The sequence below is a fragment of the Lepisma saccharinum genome, chromosome 27, assembly GCF_977018435.1.
Source record: "Lepisma saccharinum chromosome 27, izLepSacc3.1, whole genome shotgun sequence".
Taxonomy (NCBI): Eukaryota; Metazoa; Arthropoda; class Insecta; order Zygentoma; family Lepismatidae; genus Lepisma; species Lepisma saccharinum.
Genome location: NC_139255.1, coordinates 18,080,815 through 18,104,690, shown reverse-complemented (window position 1 = coordinate 18,104,690; position 23,876 = coordinate 18,080,815). Strand labels below are relative to the sequence as shown.

General features: G+C 34.5%; 1 protein-coding gene across 1 annotated transcript in view; it reads right to left on the bottom strand.

Moving 5' to 3' along the window:
• The window catches only part of LOC145980178 (uncharacterized), a 310,650-nt gene that overhangs the window by 40,263 nt on the left and 246,511 nt on the right, over positions 1-23,876 (bottom strand). The window contains exons 17-19 of the mRNA XM_083113212.1: positions 22,170-22,430; positions 9,438-9,491; positions 1,780-1,896 (exon numbers count right to left, since the gene is read on the bottom strand). Of these exons, the coding sequence (XP_082969338.1) occupies positions 1,780-1,896; positions 9,438-9,491; positions 22,170-22,430 (432 nt within the window). The remainder of the gene's footprint in view (positions 1-1,779; positions 1,897-9,437; positions 9,492-22,169; positions 22,431-23,876) is intronic.

Sequence of the window (23,876 nt, the reverse complement as noted above, 5' to 3'; positions counted from 1 at the left end):
CTGAGCTCAACAGTTTCAAACAAGTCAAATGTCCAATGTACTCAGCCAGGTATGTGCTTATAAAATGAAGGTAAAATTTACTGGTCTTTAAAGAGACCAATCTTTTTCCATAAGTGCATGATATGACATTTCTTTGGGGAAAAAGCCTGACAATGAAAAACTGTTGCAAGATATAGTGTAAAAATTAAAAGAAAAGAACTTTTTCCATCATTTTCCTTGTTTTATTTCATTCTATTTTTGTTACTTTTCTGTGCTTTACTGCTTTTCAAGGCTAATGATGTGAATTGATAATGAAAATATGAAAGTAACAAGGGACAATCATAAATGGCTACTGTTAATTCAAAGGAAGATCCCTCATCAATTAGAATATGTGCTTGAAGGAAATTAGGCAAATCAAGGAATACCCCCAGTTAACAACATGTGATTGTAATCTGCAAAGGACAGTGCAGCCCATGAACCATATTACATCACAATAAAAGATGTTGCTCATTATGTGGCTGCTGCTAATAAGTGTGACTTATTTCTTTAGTTTCAAAAAGTGGTCAATACATATGTAAACACTAACAACAAAGAGGAAAGACATGAAATTTCTGACCAAGCCAGATTGTTCTCAATACCAACAGGAACCTACATTCTCTTGGAAATTATTAAACCAATTTATTCGGTTAATGGTGGTAAATATAGCTTCTAAAGTTATTCTACCAATATGATAGTTTGCTCAGGAAATCATTCTCAGAAAGTAACAGATTAGAGAGGCATTTCAATTGGAATACAGAGATTAGAGTGTGTGCATTCATGCTGAAACTAAAAGCAAAGACGTTTCAGAGCCAAGATTGTGAAATGAACTAACTTCGATTCTCCACAATGAAGAAAGAAACACTAATTATAAGGACGATGATAAATTAGCATAGATATGTATGTGTGTGGTATGTGGAGGTGGATAATACACTATGCTGCATTCACTGGTAGATTAAAAACCAGCATACAATATCTTATCAGAGAGACATGCATCAAAAAACCTTCTTAAAAAAGCTTCTAAAAATAAATACTATTGGACAATCAGTACATTAATAAACATTTTTGGAAAAGCATTCATACAAACACTTCTTCTGGATTTACTTTATAAATAACTTTTGCTATTTCCTATTTGCAGAATAATTTTGAACAATAGAAAGAAAAATATGAAACTGAACAAAAAAATATATCTTTAATATCATATAGAACTGAAATGAAACACATGAAAAATTCAATGCACACCTGATGTTAATATGTTTCAAGAGAAGATGAACAATTCTAAATATTAATGAGCCACAACATATTACCAGATATTTTACTTATTATTGCTTTTATTTATTATTTTTCTCCTAATTCTATGGCATTCCAACGTCCTAAATCCTAAAAATTATGATACTATGTGCTATATATGTTTATAAAGTATATATAAGTTCTATACTTTATATTACACTTCCATCTTATTGTAAATTTCAATCAGATTATGAGTAACATATCTTCCTCACAGCAACTAGTTACACTAATTCAAGTTTACACTAATCAGCAGAGTGATTTGCTTAAAGCACTGATAATTTTCAATTCCTTTCACATTAATTATTACAGTTTCAGGTATGAACAACAATTTGGAATGAGTTACATAGAAACCAAATTTCAGTATGGTGCAGAAATCAGGAATATATTGGAAATTTTCTTGCCTATAGAGGAGATAACAATTTACAAGTATGCATGTCACTTGGCTGGTTGATAACTCTACATTAATATACTCACAACACTTCCGGGAAGACCACGAGGTCCTATGGGACCACCTTCCCCTCGATCTCCTCTTTCGCCCTTCGATCCTGGTTTGCCAATAATGCCAGAAGGTCCTGGTTTCCCTGTTAGGCCCTACAAAAGAGAAAAGAATCACACAAGTAAATATAATATAAACACAGGGAGCTATTTGCAGGGCAGTGAGAGGATGCACCAATCCTCTGAATGCTGCATAGTTTTCTCTGGTTGCAAAGTTTTAGCTCTGTATAATATCCCTGTCTTATTTGTTTGAATCTTAAATATATCATTTTGTGGCAGTACATTGTGTATCAATTTCCACCCTTTGTATACCTCATATTAGGAAAATTAGCCCAATATATTAACATGTACTGTATTTTTTCTTATAAGAATTTTGATTACGTCTTGTTAATATTCTAGACATTGACCTCAAATTATAAAATGTAATACCGTATGCATGGTGCATAACTCTGTACAAATACTGATATTTCCAGGAAAATCATGAGATCATTTAGGACCACCTTGCCCCCAATCTCCTCTTTCTCCCCCTGTATCCTGTCAAGGATCATTGTAACTAACCTCATAATGTGTAAGAGTAACATAATATTTCTGATATGAATAAAATTAGAATTCCCAAGTGGAATGAGGAGTTATTTTATTGTGGGGTAAAGTTTTGCATTTCTACATTGCTCTCTTTGTTGTCATCCTATAAATTATAATAATAATAATAATCATAATCTTTATTCATCTGTTGACCCATTTTTTCATGGGTATGGATATCCTTAGATACTTGAAAGTATAAAATTAGCTATGGTATAAGATATATTTCAGTATAAGAACATAAAAGATTTTTTAAATAGTCCACATATGTGATATAGAAGTTTACATTAATGGTACATTACATTCACACTACTACAAACAATTGTAAGCATGTATATCTACAAAAATAATGTGCAGTATATGTGTGATTTTTCTAAATTAAAGATATATTATTCCTTAAATTTATGTGTGATTGTACCAGGTAACCAAGAAAGTTCATGCAGTTTTTACAACTGCCCGTAGTTTTCGTGGGGTAGTACGCAGTTCAGCCACCAGGGGTACATGTATGTGTGATTGGCGGAAAGCTCATTCCTTGGCACGTCGGCTAACGTAGATAACAGGTCGCAGTCGATAGTTCGGGAGCAAGTATTCGCAGTGAACCATGGCTGTGTCGAATGCAGTAATCAGGGCGTGTTTACTGTATGAGTACAAGTTGGGCACAAAAGGAGCGGAAGCAGCAAGAAAAATATGTGCAGCGTTTGGAGAAGGTACAATTAGTGAATGGACAGCGCAAAAGTGGTTTCAGACCTTCTCGAGTGGCGATGAGACACTGGCAGACAAACCTCGATCGGGCAGACCGAAATCTCTCGATGTGGACCAACTGAAGGCAGCAATTGAAGAGGATTCAAGTCAAACATGTCAGGAACTCGCTCAACGATTTGCGGTAAGTGCTGAAACAATTCGTGTGCACTTGCATGAGCTTGGCAAATCATGGAAACTGAGTAAGTGGGTCCCGCATGAGCTGACTGCTGCGAACCGTCTCCAACGACTGAACATTTGCACCTCCTTGCTCACTAGGAACAACAACTGTCCAATTTTGGACCGCATTTTGACGTGTGATGAAAAGTGGGTAATGTACGATAACAAGAAATGCTCATACCATTGGCTATCGTCAAATGACACCATACCTTTAACTGCAAAACCTGCTCTTCATCAGCGAAAGGTGCTGCTGTGTGTCTAGTGGACTACGGCTGGGATTGTGCATTATGAGTTCCTGGAAAGTGGTAAAACCATCAACAAAGAGGTGTACTCCGCGCAATTGCAAAGAGTGACCGAACAGCTTGCAAAAAAACAACCTGCATTACTGAATAGGAAGCGTGTTCTTTTCCACCAAGACAACGCTAAACCGCATACAGCAAAGATGATCCTGGAGGTGATTTCTTCTCTCGGCTGGGAACTTCTGCCACATCCAGCGTATTCACCCGACATCGCTCCATCAGACTACCATCTTTTTTTGTCTATGGACAACCATATGCGCAATCGACATTTCCAAACTTGCGAGGAGGTTGAAAACACGGTGGTGCAGTTTTTTGCGGCCCTACACAAAGACTTTTTCAAACATGGCATCCACAGGCTTGTACAAAGATGGGAGAAGGTTGTAGAAGCGGATGGTGGATATTTTGCAGAATAAATATAAGGTAAACACATTTGTTTTGGACCTTTTCTTCTTTGTACTAAAACCGCATGAACTTTCTTGGTTACCTGGTATTTAGAAACAATGAGGTCTATGAGATTAATGGATTTCTTTGTAACAGCTGATTAATTGTACCTAATCTAATTTACAGTTCAATTATGTCATACAGAGTTCTGTCTGTGAGGTATTTCCTTTATGACCTGCAATTTTTTCTCTAATGGAGTGATATTTTTTAGCCAAGAGAGAAGTGTGATGTGGAATTTTACACCTGCAGAATGTGGTGATCTGTTGGTCAGAGTTAATCTGTTAGTCTGGACATTGGAGTTTTTTCTTTGTCCATGAATTTCTTCATTTCTAAATTGTGTCTCGTCATTAAGTATACAGCGAGTATAAAATCATGTGACTCCTGCAACGAGAAGTTTTTTCTGAAACAGCAGTATTTGAACTGTGCTCTTTGCATTACGAAATATCATCTGAAGTGTCTGAAAATTGGCAAATCTGAATGTGAAGTGTATTTGAGTTCTGGTACAAGTAGCTACAAGTGTGTGAAATGTTTAAAAGAAATAAGTGAATCTACCCTTTAGGAAAAAAGAACAAGAAGAAAGAAGAGTTGCAATAGGTTGTGAAGACTCGTATATTGCAGATAATTTTTTGAATGATTCTCCTTCTTCCTGCAATGGTTGCTCTGGTTATAAAAGCATTTTGTTTAAGTTACTTCAATCTGTTGATAAGCTACGCTATCCCTTACATTGCAAGTAACAAATCTTAGAGATAAAAATATGTCCCTTTACTCAAAGCTTCTGATTTTCAGCAGACCAACTTCGTATGTAGAAGCTGCTTTAGCGAAAAACAACCAAGTTCAAGTCTCACCTACTGACATGGTTGAGAAAACAAATGAATTTCACAAAACATCAAACCCAACTCTTTTGTCTGCCACTCAGTACCCCATTGATGGACAGAATCCTGGTAGTGCTAATTCAAAAAATTGTAATCAGGTAAATGTAAACAGCGAGAATTGCTTTGTGGTTGTAAAGAAAGGTAAAAGTAAATCATTCCAGAAAGCAAACACTAACAAAGAAGTAATTTTTAAATCTATCTGGTAAGTCTTCCGTGGTAAGAGGAACATCACCATAGGTTGCAGTTCTTCTCCCTACATGAAAGTTGTGCTCAAAGTTTCTCCTCCTAAAGCTATTTTGTATCTAGGTTGGATTCAGAAGTTACAGCTGATGAGCGTCGTAATTTTCTTGAATCTTCCCTGGAATCATCTATTGCAAAATGTGTTAAGATGAAAACTAGGTACGACAGCTACTCCTCTTTTTATGTCTCTGCAAACATTGAAAATACAGATTGCTTGCTTGACCCGAATGTGTGACCTGATGGAGTACTTCTCTCTAATTTCCACATTTTTTTTTTGTATTTTATTTTTTTATTTGGTTACAACTTGCCATAGATTCTACATTAGATTTTCTCTCAATTTATTGTCAGAATGTTAGGGGTGTCAATACAAAGCCAAAATATGATAATCTTGAAAGAAATATGATTACTGAAAATTATGATATATATATATATATGCATTAACCAAGACATGGATGTATGAAGATAGGAGTTATTTTGATAACTTAACCAGTGAGTACAGAGTTATGAGAAGGGACAGGTCTTCCTCTACCAGCTCTAAAAAGAAAGGTGGTGGATGCACTTTAATAATATCGTCTAAAATTCCGTGTGAATTATTGGATTTTTATTCTGATGTTATTGAATGTCAAACTTACCATTAATTCATGTACAAACATTGTTATTGGTTTGCATTATCTACCACCTGACATAAATACGGCAAGGTATACTGGTTATATTGATCTAGTTATTAATAATTTCTTGTGTTGTAGAAACAAATTAATAATTTTAGGTGATTTCAACTGGGAATATTATGAAAATAACATTCCTCAGGCCAATTGTTCACATAAAGCATTCAAAATCATGGAATTATGTGGCATTCTGCATTGTAAACAAAATAATACTCCATACAACCTCCATAATCCTTTATCTACGCATGATCCTGTGCTCAGCAATATGCCAATAATTCAAGTTGACACAAAGATTCCTGCTATATACAAAGTGAACGTTTACCACCCACCTCTTTTATTACTTGTACTAAGTTTTACTGATAGGAATTATCATAAAACTGAAAATTTGTCATTTGATCAGTCCTCTGTGAGATATAATTTTACCAAGGGCAACCTTTTACACTTTTACCATGAGTTAAAGAGTAATCTTGCAACTATTGAGTTTTCGAATGATTTGGATACGATTATCGAGTCCTTACACTCTTCTGTACTAATAGCTGTAAACTGAAATGTTCCTAAGATGGTGTATCAAAAGAAACAAAGTTGGATAACATGTAGTATAAAACGTATGTTTAACAAGAAAAAAAGGTTTTATTATAAGTACATTAAAACCAAGAAGTTAAGTGAAAGATCAAATATGCTAAGTGTAGATATTAAAATTATTTAAATACCTGTTTCGCTAGTGACAAGACCCATCTTTGGAGACTAATTAATAGGTAACCTCCCGAGCTATCTACTCTTGTCACATCTGATAATAAAATATTGCATGAATGAAGAAGGAAATTGCTGATGCATTTAGAGGGTAATTTTTCTAAACCTCAAGACACTGATCGTCAGGAATCTGATTGGTATTTTAATCCTATATTTCCCCCTGTAATCTGTGAGAAAGATATAATTGAGGTCTTCAAGAAAAATTAAAACTAGAAGTTATTCTGGTTTCTACAATATACTGAATTATATTTTCAAAGGACTTGCACCTGTCTTGAGCTTAATTTTCAACAAGTCATTAAAAACTGGCTTCTTCTCCAAATTATGGAAGGAAGTAACTGAGGTGCCAATTCAGAATATAACTGTCAACAGCAAAATTTCTAATTAAAGACCAATTGCTATTGTTAATATTTTTAGTAAGATCTTCGAATCTCTTATACACAAATCTATATATTTTAATACTAAGAGTATAATTAATGAATGTCAACAAGCACAAATCTATCAGTTCTGGTAATTGATGCTTTTCAATCCTTCTGTAACAAGAGTCAACTAGATGTTATATACACCTTGATTTATCCAAAGCTTTCGATAGTGTCTATCATAATTTATTACTGCAGAAACTCAACAATTATGGATGTGTTCCTAGATATTGTGCTTGGTTCATGAGTTATCTTTGTAATAGAACTTTGTGTGTAAGGATTAAATCAACATTTTTTACTCCAGGTAAAATACGTGTACACAAAGGAGTGCCCCAGGGATCTCCATTGGGACCTCTTCTCTTTGCTATCTATTTGAATGATATTTCTAAAGTAATCAAGCATGCTAAATATATATTTTATGCTGATGATATCAAGATATACACTGAAATAGACACTGACGATAGACATGTTCAGTTGCAATCTGATCTTAATGCAGTCAGTAACTGGGTGGCTAATAACCAACTTGTAATGAATACAGAGAAATCCTCTATTATCACTTTAACAAGGAAAATTCAGTCAGTTTAACAAGGAAAATTCAGTCATAATTATAAATTAAACTCATGTGCAGTTAAAAGTGTTGAAGTTAATAAAGATTTGGGTGTCGTTTTAGACATGAGGCTTGCTTTTTAAAGATCATGTATATGAAATTGCAAGAAAAGATAGAAAGAAATGCAGCCACTTAATCAACAAATGTTCAAATTGAAACAGTATATTATTGTTAATTCTGTAATTTACTGTGTATGTAATGTCTATTTTGAAATACAGTACAACAACCTGGAATTTTGCATGCAATAATAATATGAAAATCATGCTTGAAAATGTACAGAAAATATTTGTTTCATTTTTGTACTTTAAATTCAGGCTTTTTAGGTGTCATTATGAATATTATAATTTGTTAGACAAACAATATTTCGTGTCTCTTGGAAAGAAGAAATATTAACGATTACAATTATGTTTGCAACATCAAACATGATGTACCATATTTATTATCTAAAATTACACTAAAGACTAGTCATTATGTATTTTGAAATAACTGCTCTGCAATTTCTGTCATTTCTTATTTTAGAAATAATAGGTATTTTAATTTTCTCATATCCCAATACCATAATCCACTGGAGCCCAGTAACCTATTATTATGAAAATAACATGTGTAATTTTACCCTTACCATGTTTTTTTTTAATATAAGTGATTGCATTATACTTTTTACATTTTAAATTTGTATTTTTTTATATTTTTAACGAAATTGGTCATCTTACTAAATTTATCATGTAGTACACTTTTTATTTTTTTAATTGTAATATTATATATATGTCACATATCATCATAAACTGCTGTATTAGGCATGTAGCTGTTTTTCAGCAGTATAATCCAAGACTTAAATAAAATAAATTTTGTTTCTGTGAAAGGTAATTCTGCATGTGGATCTGGATGGTATTTTTGAACATAAATCTAATAGCCCTTTTCTGTAGTGTGATTACTATTTTTGTATGTACGTAATACAGAATTCTAAATAAGGATAAATGAGACCATAATGAAGATTCATGTTGATTTCCTTGATATTATATTGTGAGAGGATTTTTAATATATAAAGATTTTTGGTGAGTTTATCACAGATATAGTCAGAATGACATGCCCAATTTAAATTATCATCGATGATCAATCCTAGAAATTTTACATGGTTACCAAACTCTATTTTATTTTCATCTAAGCAAACTGTCAGGTTATCAGAGTTCTTGTTGCCAGGGTTAAAAATCATGAAATTTGTTTTTGATGGTTTACATTTAGGCTATGTGTTTAAGTACTGGGTTATTTGATTGGTTGAGATGTAAGCTTGGATTTCTAATTGTTCTATTCAAGGACTGCTACTTTCATTAACAAATGTATTAAAGCATTACACCATGAAGTTCTTCTGTATCTTGTTATTGGTCTTGTTCGTTTGTTTGTTTGTTAAGAGAAAATTATCTGCAAAAAAGTTTGAAACTTATCAAATTTTGTCAGTATATAAGTAGAAACTAGTTTTAAGGCAGGATGCAGAGAATATCACTGACATCTTGAAATATGACAGCAATATTAGATTTGTATAGATTATACCATATTTTCCATCAACGCAAAATTCTAGTATACTGCTTCCAAGTCTCAGTTTAACTCATTACACTAATTAAATTTTAAATCTCTAAAATCGACCCTAAACACGTATCAAAGTATTGCGAAGTTAGTCGATTTTACTAAAATATTCAAAGACTGGTCATAAATGCACAATTTCTCATATAAGATGGCTCAGAAGGTGTGTTTTTCAATCTAACTTTAAGCACACAAGAACAAGAAAACAAGCTTTAAATAATCTGAAGTAGACTTCCATGTAAAGATAATGCATATATTATATTCAATGATCTTACTGCTGGTCCTTCAGGTCCTCTTGGCCCAGTTTCGCCCCTTTGACCAGGTATACCCTGAAAAAGAAGAAAAACTTTTAAGACTGAAAACCATATTTACCTCATTTTCTTAAAAGATCAAGACATAAAAGTAAATTGATGTATTTTGACAATGATGAAACTTTCGATTTCAAGCATATGAAATATTTGTGTTAAACCCTGCTGGAAATTTCTACTGTTTACAGTAGCCAAATTCTACTATTTTCAAATGCCTACTACTGTGTACAATGAAATATACTGAAAATCAATTGTACATCTAATGTACAGCTGCTGTACTTAAACAGTAGTGCTACTGTACTAAAAAAACAATGTACAGGGTGGCTCAAAAAGTCACTTAACACCCTCGGTACAAGGCCACTGCAGCACGCAACATGGAAATGGTGATGACCAATCGTTGCCAGGCCAAGGGGGAACCACACTGACGCCACCCGCATGGTCGGCGGCCATCTTGATGTCCGCCATCTTGAATTCAACTTCAGAATTTTAAATGGGAAGGGGATGATATGAAATATCAAATTAGGCTAGAATTTCACGAGAAATGCAAGGTGAAGGTTTTTTCGACGTTTCTTTAACCAGTAAAAAGTTATGACTGGATCCTTGTACCAATTTGCTCCTTTTCGAGGTGTTACAAAAATGCCTTAAAATTTGTTAAGCGCATCGGTAACGCATCGAGACGTCTAGGGAGAGAAGTTCGCATGCCATTGCACAAGATTTTAATCGGATACATCCACAAAGAGCTGTGCATTATGAATGGTTGTTGCAAACAATTACAGTGCTTTTTATCTGATAACCCATTTTCGACAGATCAAAGCTGAGTGGTTAATGCTGGTAAGTTAATGGTGTGGCGTGCTGTGTGGAACACGATTGGTTAGTCAATTTTCTATCAATGGAACCTTGCTATAAGAGCATTCACTATTTCTATATAACCGCTCTGATTAGGGCTACTTGGATTTGTTAAATAAACAGGGTTTTTTCATCCTTGCTTATGGAAGAAGGTACTTTTTACAGAGTTTTCTCAATAGGGAGGAACACCAGAACACTATGGGAATGTTGTGAAGCAGTTTCTGTCCAAAGTTAGTTATCAGATGACAAGGGTCGCAAATTTTGTTTATGAACTTCCTCATGAATTTTAATTCAATGGAAGCATCACACTGTAAATTGTTCACAACAACCATTCATAATGTGCAGCTCTTTGTGGAAGTATTCGATTAAAATCGTGTGCAATGGCATGCGAACTTCTGTCCCTAGACATCACTTTGATCTCGAATGCATTACCGATGCACTAAACAAATTCTAAGGCATTTTTCTAACACCTCAAAAAGGAGCAAATTGGTACAAGAAGTCAGTCCTAACTTTTTACTGGTTGAAGATACGTCGAAAAACCCTTCACCATTGCATTTCTCGTGAAATTCTAGCCTGATTTGATATATCATATCACCCCCTTCCCATTTAAAATTCTGAAGTTGAATTCAAGATGGCAGACATCAAGATGGCCACCGAGCACGAGGGTGGCATCAATGTGGTTCCCCCTTGGCCTGATAATGATTGGTCATCACCATTTCTATGTTGCACGCTGCAGTGGCCTTGTACTGAGGGTGTTAAGTGACTTTTTGAGCCACCCTGTATAATACTTGCTACAATATGTTATAAAATCATCTATTGACTCCAAGAATAGGTAGTTTCATTCTTGACACCACATGTTCAGTGATATAGAAGTGCATTGGAAAAACAGTAAATGAACTAAATTTCTACGTTTTTTTCTAATGATTACTACCGAAGTCAGATATATCTTAATTAATAAGTTAAGAACTCTATCTTAAGAAATAACTTAATCTTAGAGCAGTTAGTAGTTTGAAGGAACACAGTAGACACAGTTGGGCTACTAAAAACAGTAGAAAACATTAGCAGTACAGTTCATCAACTGAAGACAATAGGTATTTGAAAACACATATTGATCTACTGAAAACAGTAAACAGAATTTACAGTACGGAATACACACACAAAATATGTAGAATTCAATTCCAAAACTTTCATAGGCAGGATGATCAATAAGGGTCTAAAACAAATACAAATATGGATACGCAATATAGGATAGGAAGAAAATATGTTGAGGTATGTTTTGATCATGATGGCAATCTTGAAATCAACTTTACTTTCTTTAAATGGAATGCCAAGCAGCATATCAAAGTAGATTACAATTTCATGAAAAGTACTTCAAAAAAAGCATAATTTTATTGTAGGGGAGATTGGGGCACATTTGAATATCTGGAATTTCCCTGCAAAGTAGAGATCGTGTATCTACGCCTCGAAATGTAATTCTTCTCCTTAAAAGTTGTAAGATGGTAACATCTACATACAAGACCAAGAGATGAGTTTAAATATATAATAATATTTCTTATGGATAGGTTTGTGTGCTATTATTTTGAAACTTACATATCCATTAGCAAACAAGTTTTATCTTATTCTCCACTTACAAGCACTGTTTAAATGCATATTCATATAATTTAATTTATGACATTTAACCAATCAATGCACTAGTTTTTTTTGTTATTTCAAAAATTGAACAATTAAAAAAATATGAACAGTTTAACAAATAAACATCAATTCTTACGTTATTATGAACGATTTTGGGTCTTAGAGTGATGGGCAATAAATGTTAACTCTCCACATTTAAAACAAAATAACTTACTATTGTTCACACAGTGAAAACAATAGTAAGAAAACAATAAGCTACCTCAAACTAATCTATGTTACTAATATTACACTATGTTTTCCATATCCAAATAAAGTGTGATCCTACAACACATAACAACATTTTTCAACAAAAAGTGTCAATGTATACTTCCAAGACATAGTGGCACACAAATCACTTCTGCCACATATGGAAAAATTCCCAGTGTTGCCAACAAATAAAACAAAATATTCCTATCCATACCACTATTTCCTGACCAGTTCAAAAAGAAAATTACTAATTTCTCAGAAACTGTGTGTGATATATAAATGTGTGAATCATATCTTTTTCTAGTAAGTGCACATCTATCACAAAGACCACATGAAATCCAGGAAGCTAAACATTTGTTGCACAGTATAATATTTTGAAATCGGGGGAGGGAAGGTTATGGAGATTTTTGGGGCAGATCAAGTATGGTGTTCAGAAAATTTAAGAGAAAAAGGTTCTTTCAGTAGACACACTGTTGTAATTAAATGCTTTATGGGAATTATGACATGGTTTGAGGGGACGAATGACATGATTTGTGGGCGACACATGACGTGATTTGGGAGGCATGGCATTGGCCTTGTGGGGCTGATACATAACCAATGACCTAATGTAATGAAGGCATTGATATACAAGGTGCCCAGAAAATCCCATGCCCTGAAAATCCCATGCCCTGAAATGCAAACCAAGTCATGCTGTCAAGTTACATTCTGTGGCTTTTGGTACAAGAAAGTTCATAATATTTTTAGTAATTTGGCTAATAATCTCCCCATAGCTGACTTGATGGCCCAGTGCATAACGTGATCGACCTTCAATTTCACCTTTTAAGTTCCCAGATTTGATCTCCATAGACATTGGTGTTCTTTGTTAGTGTCCCTTCATCATCATTGTAATTAGCCATGAGTGGCAGAAAAGTTATAGTAAATTACAAGTATCCAAATAATATAAACAAATAATAATTTCCCCATATTTAGAATGTTAATATGATGAAAGCTACAGAACAACAAAAGTATATGGCATGGTAAAGTTCTGCTTCTCGGTCAGCATTAATATCTAGGCATGCCCACAGTGTGTGTGTGTGGGGGGGGGAGTGCAGATATTTCTGCAGGCTGCACCATCAACATTTTTGGAGGGGATTTTTACCCCTAAAATTATTTTAAATTCAACATTTATATATTTTCCCAAAATATATGTAAACATTTTACACCCTAAATGCACCATATTTAATCCATTAGATGAAGAAAAGAAAGTGTTTTAGGGTATTATCAAATGGAGGGGGTATATCCAATTCTTACATACTAGGCCTTAATGGGTACATGGTTTCTGGGGGGGATTCTGAATAAAATGTTGTGGGGACAGTATCCAACTCTAGGACTTAGATTATGGTGGGTATTTTAGTTAGAGGGAATTGAACATTCAATTGAAGGGGGTATCGAATTCTTGTGTATTACTATTCGCGACCTTAAAGTAAAAAGGTTCTATCTACACTTTTGTGCGAAAATGAGTTTGTGACCTTAAACAGACTGTTGGTTTACAGTCTTTGTACTCCGTAAAGATCTTGCTTCGAAGTATATTAGTTTCAAAGAAATCAACGGGGTAAAAAAGTACTCTCTGCAAATGAAGTTTTAAGTTGGGATAAAAAAGTTCTATCTCCTTTGTTTCCGGTCTTTGTGACTACCAGACAAATGGCACGATGTTCATCTCCTATGTATTCATCTATTGGAACCTCCAACATAGAGAGGAAGCAATTACAGGTAAAGAAAAATTGTCAGATCTCACATATATGATGAAGTGGATGCCACCTGTGGACCAATGTTACTTTGCTATGGTGCTGAAGAGAAACATATAAGATACTTTTTTTCTCCATTTGTTAACAGTCTTGTTGTCAATAAGCGATAACTCTCAATGAGTACAAATACTTTTCATTTTCTTATCAGAAGGATATGCAGTAGCATGTTATGTTAAAATGAACGTTTTGTGTTTCCACTGGAATTATATACTGCAACACTATTTACAACATGGTTACTTTTTCAACTGACTCACATGTCAATACTTTCTATTAAACATTATTTCAAAATCCAATCTTCACACTCTTACGTAATTGGTTTATAGTATTGAATGAAACAATTTGTATTATTTTGTACTCTGGAGCACCTTTTACATCTTATTTACTTTAACATGTACATAGTTCGTGCAGAATATAGAATAACTAGAATATAACTAATTTCTCACCTTTCATTTTTTGCAAAAAGTTTAAAGGTTCTAACTGCAAATTCGTTGTTGCAATACCTGATCATTAGAAAATATTTTTTCATTAATTTTCCAGTATATATTAGAGAGGGAGGGATCACTATACAAATGCCAGAGGCACAACTTGTTGGAATAATTAGTTTTCCCTGTGCACATAGTCAAATCTTTAACTAGCTCTCCTGAGAATATTACAACTTGGCAGATAGAACCTTTTTACTTTAAGGTCGCATATTGTTTTACACTGTTGCAGAAATTCTGATTTGGAGACTAAGAATTAATTTTTTGGAGGAGGCAATACCCACTTTTCAATATCAACAGTACATGTAAAATTGGCATGTAAATTTTGGTGGTAGGTTTGAGTATTAAATTTAAAGGGGGAAACATAAATCTCTTGATAATGTATTAAATCTTAGATATTCAAGGGATTTCTGTAGTGCAGAGAGAGCATTAAATTTTGGAGATTGTGTTTAGCGATATGGTATCCACATGTTTTCGACCCCTAACGTGCCAAAAGAGAAGCTGGAAAAGACTAAATATCTCTGTATCCTGAGAAAGTATTCAAACCCCATTAAATTAATATTATTGAAAGCCTGCAAAGAAATTGATGTAAAAATTTTCTTCATCGCTTCGCTCGCATTCATGGGTTCCGAGAATGTGTGTTTGGTGCTTGAATGTGAAGTTTTATACTATAGCTGCATTACAAGACGTAAGTGATATTTTCTATTTTCGTTAATAACATTACTTGTTGAGAATATAATTTTAGTGTTGGTTTACTGCTTAATTTAAAGCACAGTGCATCATTTGGAACAAACATATATCGAATCGGCATTTGTAACTTCCTCTCTAACTAACTAACTAACTCTCTAGCCTTCTTAAACCCGAAGGTTCATGGCTGCAGCAACACAGGCCTTCCATGTTTCCCTATCTTGAGCAAGATCTATATACTCTTTTCCATCCCTACCGATTTCCTTTAGGTCCATCTCAACGTTGTCCCTCCATCTTCGTCTTGGCCTTCCTACAGGTCTCTTACCATCTGGTTTCCCAACAAGAATCCTGTAAACTCCTCTTTTCTCTCCCATTCGTGCCACATGGCCTGCCCACCTAAGTCTTCTTGATTTAATTATTCTAATAATATCTGGACATGAATACAAATTATGTAGTTCTAAATTATGTAACCTTCTCCACTCACCTGTCTCCTCATCCCTTTTAGGTCCAAATATTTTCCTAAGAATCTTATTTTCAAATACTCTCAATTTATGTTCCTCTTTTAATGTAAGGGACCAAGTTTCACATCCATATAATACTACAGGCAAAATTACTGTTTTGTATATTTTAACTTTTAGTTTCTTAGATATTAAACGAGAAGACAAAAGTTTATGAAGAGAGAAGTAACATGCATTTCCTGAATTAAGCCTACTTTTTATTTCCTCTTTAATATAATTTTCATTTGTTAATATTACTCCTAAGTATTTGAATTTGGAAACTGGTTCAAACGAGTTGTTATCAATAATTAGATTTTGATTATTACCTAACATTTGGTTTCGGCCTGTAAGCATATATTTAGTTTTCTCTTTGTTAACTTCCAAACCTATCTCTTTAGCAGTTTTGAAAAATATTTTAGCATTATTCTTAATCGTATTTATATCATCCCCCAGTAAGTCTACATCATCTGCATATGCTAACAACTGAGTCACTCCATTTAATTTTAGTCCTTCTTTAGTTTCTTTTACCTTCCGAACAGCATATTCTAAGGCAAAATTAAAGAGCAATGGAGATAATGCATCTCCTTGTTTTAACCCATCATGAATTATAAATTTGTCAGACATATTATTACCCACACGAATTTTACTTTCTGTTTCACTGGTGCATATTTTTATCATACTAACAAGCTTCTTAGGTATTCCAAACTCTACTAATATATTATATAATTTATCTCTTTTGACCGAATCATATGCTTTTTTGAAATCAATGAATAGCTGATGGACATTTAGATTATATTCCCACTTTTTTTCAAGTGTCTGTCTGATGTGAAAAATTTGATCTGTAGTTGATCTGTTACGTTTAAATCCACATTGATAATCACCTATAATTTCATTAGTATATGGGGTTAGTCTTGTTAAAAGAATGTTAGACAATATTTTGTATGTTGTTGAGAGTAGAGAAATTCCACGGTAATTATTGCAGTTCATTTTATCACCTTTTTTAAACACAGGAACAATTATGGATTCTTTCCACTGTTGAGGGATTTCTTCTTTATTCCATATTAAACAAATTAATTTATGAATTTGACATATTAATGAATTTCCACCATATTTAATTAACTCAGCTGGTATTAAATCAATGCCAGGTGCTTTGTTATTCTTTAGCCTTTTAATAGCATCTTTAACTTCAGTCAAGTTAGGTTCTGGAACTAAAGGTTCTGCTGTGTGTACTTCATTCACTTCTGATTTATCTCCTACATGGACATTTAAAAGGTCATTAAAGTAGTTCTTCCATCTATTTAGAATATCGCTTGGGTCAGCTAGAAAATCACCGTCTTTATCTTTTATCAAATTTACTTTAGGTTGCCACCCCTTTCTAAATTCATTTACACCTTTATATAAATCTCTGATATTTTTATTTTTACTGTTTGTTTCAATTTCGTTAATTTTGCTTTTCAAGTAATCTCTTTTTTTACTTCTAAACGTGCGGTTAACTTCTCGCTTTATTGTATTATAATTGCTTAGATTTGTATCATCCGAGTTATTTAACCACCTAAGTCTAGCCTGATTTCTTATTTCTATTAGATTATGACATTCATTATCAAACCATGGCTTACTTTTTCTTGGTTTATGGTATCCTATAGTTTCTTTAGCTGCTGATTCTATTGCATTACGTATGTGCTCCCAATTCTTATTTACGTCTGTTTCATTTATATTTTCATCATCATTTAAATCCTGCAAAACATCAAATCTATTTGACAGTTTAATTTGGTAATCTTTCTTAATTCTTTCATCAGCAAACTTTCCTGTATCAAATTTTATAACTTTTAGATTTTGTTGCTTATGATTTATCACTGAGAGTCTTTCTCTTAATTTAGCAATTACTAAATAATGGTCACTGGCACAGTCAGCACCTCTATGTGTACGAACGTCAATTATACTAGTGTGCCTTCTCTTATCAATGAGAATATGATCTATCTGATTATGAGTTTTACCATCTGGAGAAGACCAGGTATATTTATGGATATCTTTATGTTTAAAAGTGGTACTTTTCACAATTAAATTCTTTGAGGTTGCAAAAGTAATCAATCTTATACCATTATCATTACTTAATTTATGAAGACTTTCTTTACCAATCGTGGGTTTAAATGTCTCTTCTTTGCCAATCTGTGCATTACAGTCACCTAACAGAATTTTCATATCATACTGAGAAAATTTATCAAAGACCTGTTCTAACTCTGTATAAAAATCATCTTTAGTATTATCATCTTTATCTTCCGTTGGTGCATGTATGTTTATTAAAATAATTTTACACCACCTACCCTGTAAAACTGCATATGATATCCTATCATTAATAAATTCTATTGTTTTAAGAGTCGAGATAATTCTATTATTTATGAAAAAGCCTGTTCCAAAATTATGATTTTCAGTACCACCATAGAAAAAAGTATAATTTTTAGTTTTACAATTCCCTTCTCCTGGCCACCTAACTTCCTGGACAGCTACTACATCTAATTTATACTTCACTATCTCATTAACTGTACACTGAAATGCCCCAGGCCGGTAAAGGCTCAGAACATTCCAGGTGCCTAATTTAATATCCTTATTCCTAACGTAGATCTTATCCTTAGTCCAGGGACCTCCCAAAGTAGTCCCCACCCGGAGATCCGAACGGGGGACTATTTTACCTCCGGAATATTTTACCTTGGGAACATCCATGGCCTTATATTTCTGTTTCTTGACATGTCTTTTTACAGTGCAGAGTTGTCAGCTCTACGCCTAACCCCCGATATGAATGGAGGAACTACTACACAAGACAAACACAAACATATTAGACAGCACAATTACTACACAAGACGAACACAAACACATTAGACAGCATAACTACTACACAAGACACATACAAACACATCACAACTACTACACAAGACACACACAAACACATCACAACTATAACACAATATAAACACACACACCACAACTACTACACAATATAAAACAAACAAACAAACAAATACAAACACAAACACAAACACACACACACACACACACTCACTCACACACACACACACACACACACTCACACACACACACACTCACTCACTCACTCACTCACACTCACTCACTCACTAAATCTTCGAGTAAAAGATCCTAATGATCTTTCATTTCAAACCTACATAGGTGATAATTAAAAATAAATTCTACACCACAGACCTCGCAAGGGCTTGGTCCTACTAACCCTTAGAAGCCTTTGAGAAGTCCGATAAGAGGGTTGTAACCGACTAACATAAAGCCCTAAAGGCAGAAGGTGGGTGTCAAGGTATAAAGCAATAAGGGTTTTAATTGGAATAGAAATATTCTTACAATTAAGCAACCAAAATCGCTTACCATGAGTTATGGTATAAGTTGGTGTTATAAGTCAACTGTACGCATAGTAACGCTAATCAGGACTGGACCTACAGTTTAAAGTTGGATCCGAACCCCTATGAGTCTCCACCGGGAATCGAACCCAGGACCCCTTGAGTACAAGGCGAAGACGCTACCACTGCGTTGTAACTTCCTCTCACAGGAAAATTTTACTTTAACATGTTAAATTTGCACTGAAGATAAAATCCACGTAATTATTGTTAAGGATTACTAAAATAATTATATTTATCCCAAGAAAATGGGGGGAGGGTGAGTTCTTTGAAAGAGAAACCATATTATATTATTGTCCTGAGCTTAAGAATTTCTAGCTAAAAAGTAAAAAATAGTAAAATGCTCCCCTGGGCCATGCCATGAAGGCATATAGGGGGTGTGGGGCTAACGCCCCACACTTTCTTGATCCGGTCGTGAGTGGGGGTGATGTGATCAGCATCACGCCCCTGACCGCTTTTACCCCCCAGGGTTTCCCCCAGGTACCCATGTTATTCGATGCTGGGTGGGCACTGGGGCCGCTTCCATCGTTAGAAAAGTTCCCGGATTTGAACTGGCCGGGGATCGAGCCCTGGACCTTTAGCATGGTAGTCAGACGCATTACCAACTGAGCTACCGCGGCCACTAGGTGGTGTTCTGTAATGTCTCGTGAAACAATAATTGAATCGGCCATAAATCTGCAGCATGTTATTTGGTTTGCCAAGGTTGAATTTTCAATCTATATCTTAAGTTGCGTAACACTTTGTGTTGAATACTCAAATTGTTAGTTTTATAAACCCACTCACAAACACTACAAGTATATGCATATTTACATAATTTAATTTACTACATTTAACCAATCAATGCGATACCTTTAAGTTTTTTTTGAAATCGAACAATTTAAAAAATATGGATAGTTTAACATGTTATTTCATTCAAATAGACATCAATTATTACGTATTCATGGAAATTATTTGAGGCGGAGGGATTTTGATGAACGATTTTAGGGGCGATCTTGAGTGACTCCTGTTTAGAGAGGAGGTGCAGATCAAGTACCTAGGTATAGGCTAAGAACAAAGTTACTTTCGGTAGACACGCTGTCGAAATTAAATACTTTGTGGGGATTACGATATGGTTTGAGGGCGAAAATGATATGATTTGGGGATGATGCATGACATGATTTTTGGAGGGATGTGCCATTTGCCTTGGGGGGATGGATACCCCTGTTAATATCTAATTCATTATAAGAGCTGTTGTCCAACGTATGGCATTGCCTGTAAAAGGCACCCAAAATGTTATCTTACATAATAGTCTAATATCTATTTCGGTTATCTTCTATTTGTGTATACCACCTAACAGTTGATGCTAAAGTAACAAATACATACAACAAGCTACATCTTTCAATGTAATGTTTAACATGATAGTGTTTGTTCTTGTAACCATGAAAATATAGTTGGTTTTATTACATGATTTTACGATAATCACTCCATTACACTGACCTCTTGAATAGTATTTATTTAAGAATATGACTATCTGAAATTGGGATATTCTTGGCCTAGGCTCGATAAATGAAGGGGTCAATATGAGCAGTTTGAATCCTATCTTAAAATGAAGACACACTCGTGAGTAATTTTTGCATAACACTGCATTTGGGGGGAAAATCCTGTAGGTTTTAACATCACATTGGCTTGAATTATTGAATTAGAAGACATATTATATGTAAAAATAATATTATCCTTTATTGTCTCCTAATATCACAATTCAACTAGGTGCAACTGACTCTGGAAATGGTCTTATTATATGCACTTCAAAATAAAGAGATTCTTAAACTTGACACGCACCTTCTGCCTTTAGGGCTTTATGTTAGTCAGTTACAACCCTCTTATCGGACTTCTCAAAGGCTTCTAAGGGTTAGTAGGACCAAGCCCTTGCGAGGTCTGTGGTGTAGGATTTATTTTTAATTATCACCTATGTAGGTTTGAAATAAAAGATCATTGAGATCCTTTACTCGAAGATTTATTTAAACTTCTGATGTTATACAAACACTTTTTCAAACAGACAATTCACCCGGTATAACTTGTAGGCCTAAACCTATTAGTTATACAGAAGTTTATAACCCTGGTCTTTTGATGATGCAGGAGAACACCTTATTCAGAGTTGGGTTTGTAGAATATCTGCCAAAATGGAGTACAAGTACACCAGCCAATCCGAAGATTGAAGCAAGATATTCCCCAACGTCCCCTGAACCATCAACCTTTCGGCAACCAGGAGAATGTCCCGTAAACTTACAAAAGTCTAGCTCTTTTATATCATATTGTTGTTTACAATTTACCATGGTTATTACATAGTTGTTTAATATTTCTATAGTTTCAACATTTTTTCCTGATTTTAATTAAACAATTCATTACCCATTGTAACATTAACAATAACACATTTTTAAAGAAAAGATTCCAACATAGATTAATATAATACAGATTGAATAGTCTTTTGCTTGAAAAAGCATGTGTTGACAGGGGCGACACAAACTTAAATTCCAAATAAGGTATAGTTGTTGCACTTCTTCCCTCATTCACTTTATTATAATCTCTTTTCGTCAAAAGGCATCCAAATAGTTTAGAAACCAATTTGCAAAGGGGGGCGAGGGGGGTTAGAATGTAACAAAAATCACTATTTTTGAATGTAGAATGTAGAAAGCAGTGTTTAAAGGCTACTTTTAAAAAAATAACTGAGGTACAGTTAATTAATCCAAACTTGTTACTTTCAAAGACTGCTCAGGAGCAACTGTTGAGACATCACCTTCTGACTTTGCCACTGTTTTCTATATATTGCCAAAGTTCAACATTAATTTTTCACCCTGTTAAAACTTATTGCAAATATTTGATCTAAATCCACATAAAATATTTTTTGTGTGTAAAGTAATATTCAACCCATTATTTTTTTTCAATGCATTCCCCTTAATTTCAAATTATTTCTTTCATATAAGTATCATGTAATATTGTCTAAAACTATTTTCCTAATCAAATCCACTACTTAAAAATCTTAATAGTGTAAATTCAAGCTTACAACCTAATCTATTACTTTGAGAGTTATTTTGCAGGTACGTGCATTTATTTTCATAAAACACAAAACACTCACCCGCTCCCCCTCTATCCCTTGCTTTCCTTCCCTTCCAGGGAGTCCAATAGGTCCAGGCGGACCCGGAGGCCCTGAGTCGCCTTTGGGACCTTTCTCTCCTCGTTCGCCATCTTCTCCTTGTGATCCTGGAGGTCCAGGAGGGCCAGCAATGCCTGGGTCGCCTGCCGCGGCAGCAGCTCCAGCCAATCCCGGAGTCCCTGGTTCCCCTGCATCGCCTTTTTGGCCAGTGGCACCAGGGAGTCCTGGTGATCCAGCGGGACCCTAAAAGAGCATGGAAGTTCATTTCAACTTGGTGATTGTATTGAATCATTTATGAGAATTTCAGAAAGTCAATTTTTAAGGAAATTTTGGGTAGGTTTTCAACAATATGAGGTGTATTTACATATTTTGCAATATATGGTGGAACACACAGACTACACTTTTTCATATTAGCCCTAGAAAGCTAACGTGGAAATCAGGAATGGTAAAGCTAATGCATAGTCATTTTGACGACCTTACTCTTTTGAAAGAAGAGATTTATTGTCAATTAAAATTGGCTAATAACAAAATTTATTCCTGTAGTTTTAGTAACAGACAAAAAAATTGACATGATTTAACATTGATAGTTACATATAAAACAAGAATTTGTTTGGTATTCTACACATACTGCTTTGGAACAATGGCTAAAAGAAATTTTGTCATCCTCATTTCCTTTCATAATTATCAAAGATTAGTCAGAAGTTTGATAGGTGAGTTGTCTAAAGCAGCAAATCCATATTTTTTGTTTTTTTGTTTTGCAAAACACAATTGATTTTTCCTTGTTGAAACAAAAAATAGATGTAGCAAATTTTCTCACGTTAAAGCTAATGCTTCATCAGAACGACTATGCAGATAAAATAATATCAATTAATTCGTCAACTGGACAGCAATTCAACCCAGACAGTATCCCTCCTACAGTTCAAGCCCAATTTAAGGTACTGAGGGTGCCAAGTCCATCATGTGGTAAGAAAGGGTTAGGGACAGTGCCGGATGTACAACCTGCAAAACCCCGCAGTGTGGGGTGGCCCGGAGACAAGTAAGCCTTTAGGGGGCCCTCAGCCATTGACATAGTAGAGGGTTCGTGTATGTAAAAAATAAACGTAGTTACTGGGAAGTGCAGAAACGAATACAATATGTAAAGGTAAAGTTTCTTGTGCAGATAGCACCGTGCCATGAGGGCACATTTATTGTATGTGGGAGTAGGGCCCCACAAATTTCTGATGTCGGACATCTTGGAGGTTATGTTATCAGTGACACGCTCTGCCCACCTTTACCCCCACCAGGTACCATTTGTTTTGAGACTGGGTGGACCCTGGAGCTGCTTTATGCAGGGGGAAAAGCCTGAAAACCCCTAAACTTAGGTGACCCACCTAAGGTCTCACGCATGGCAGTCAGACTAGAATTTAACGAGAGCTTTCTTCAGCCTATCTTTAATCAGGAAAAAGTTGACGACATGATTATAACACATGTATCATTTTCAGATGTGAGAAAACAGTTATACAGGGTGACTGGTAATTAGATGTATTCCCTGAAAGGGGTTAAAGTAGAGACAATTTGCAATAAATTTGACCATATGATACCCCGTCCGAAAATTAGTAGTTTTCGAGATAATCGAATTTCAATTGTTTTTTTAAAAAATGACATTTTTCCACATAAACAGATGAATTGAGAAAAAACTGCTCATTGTAT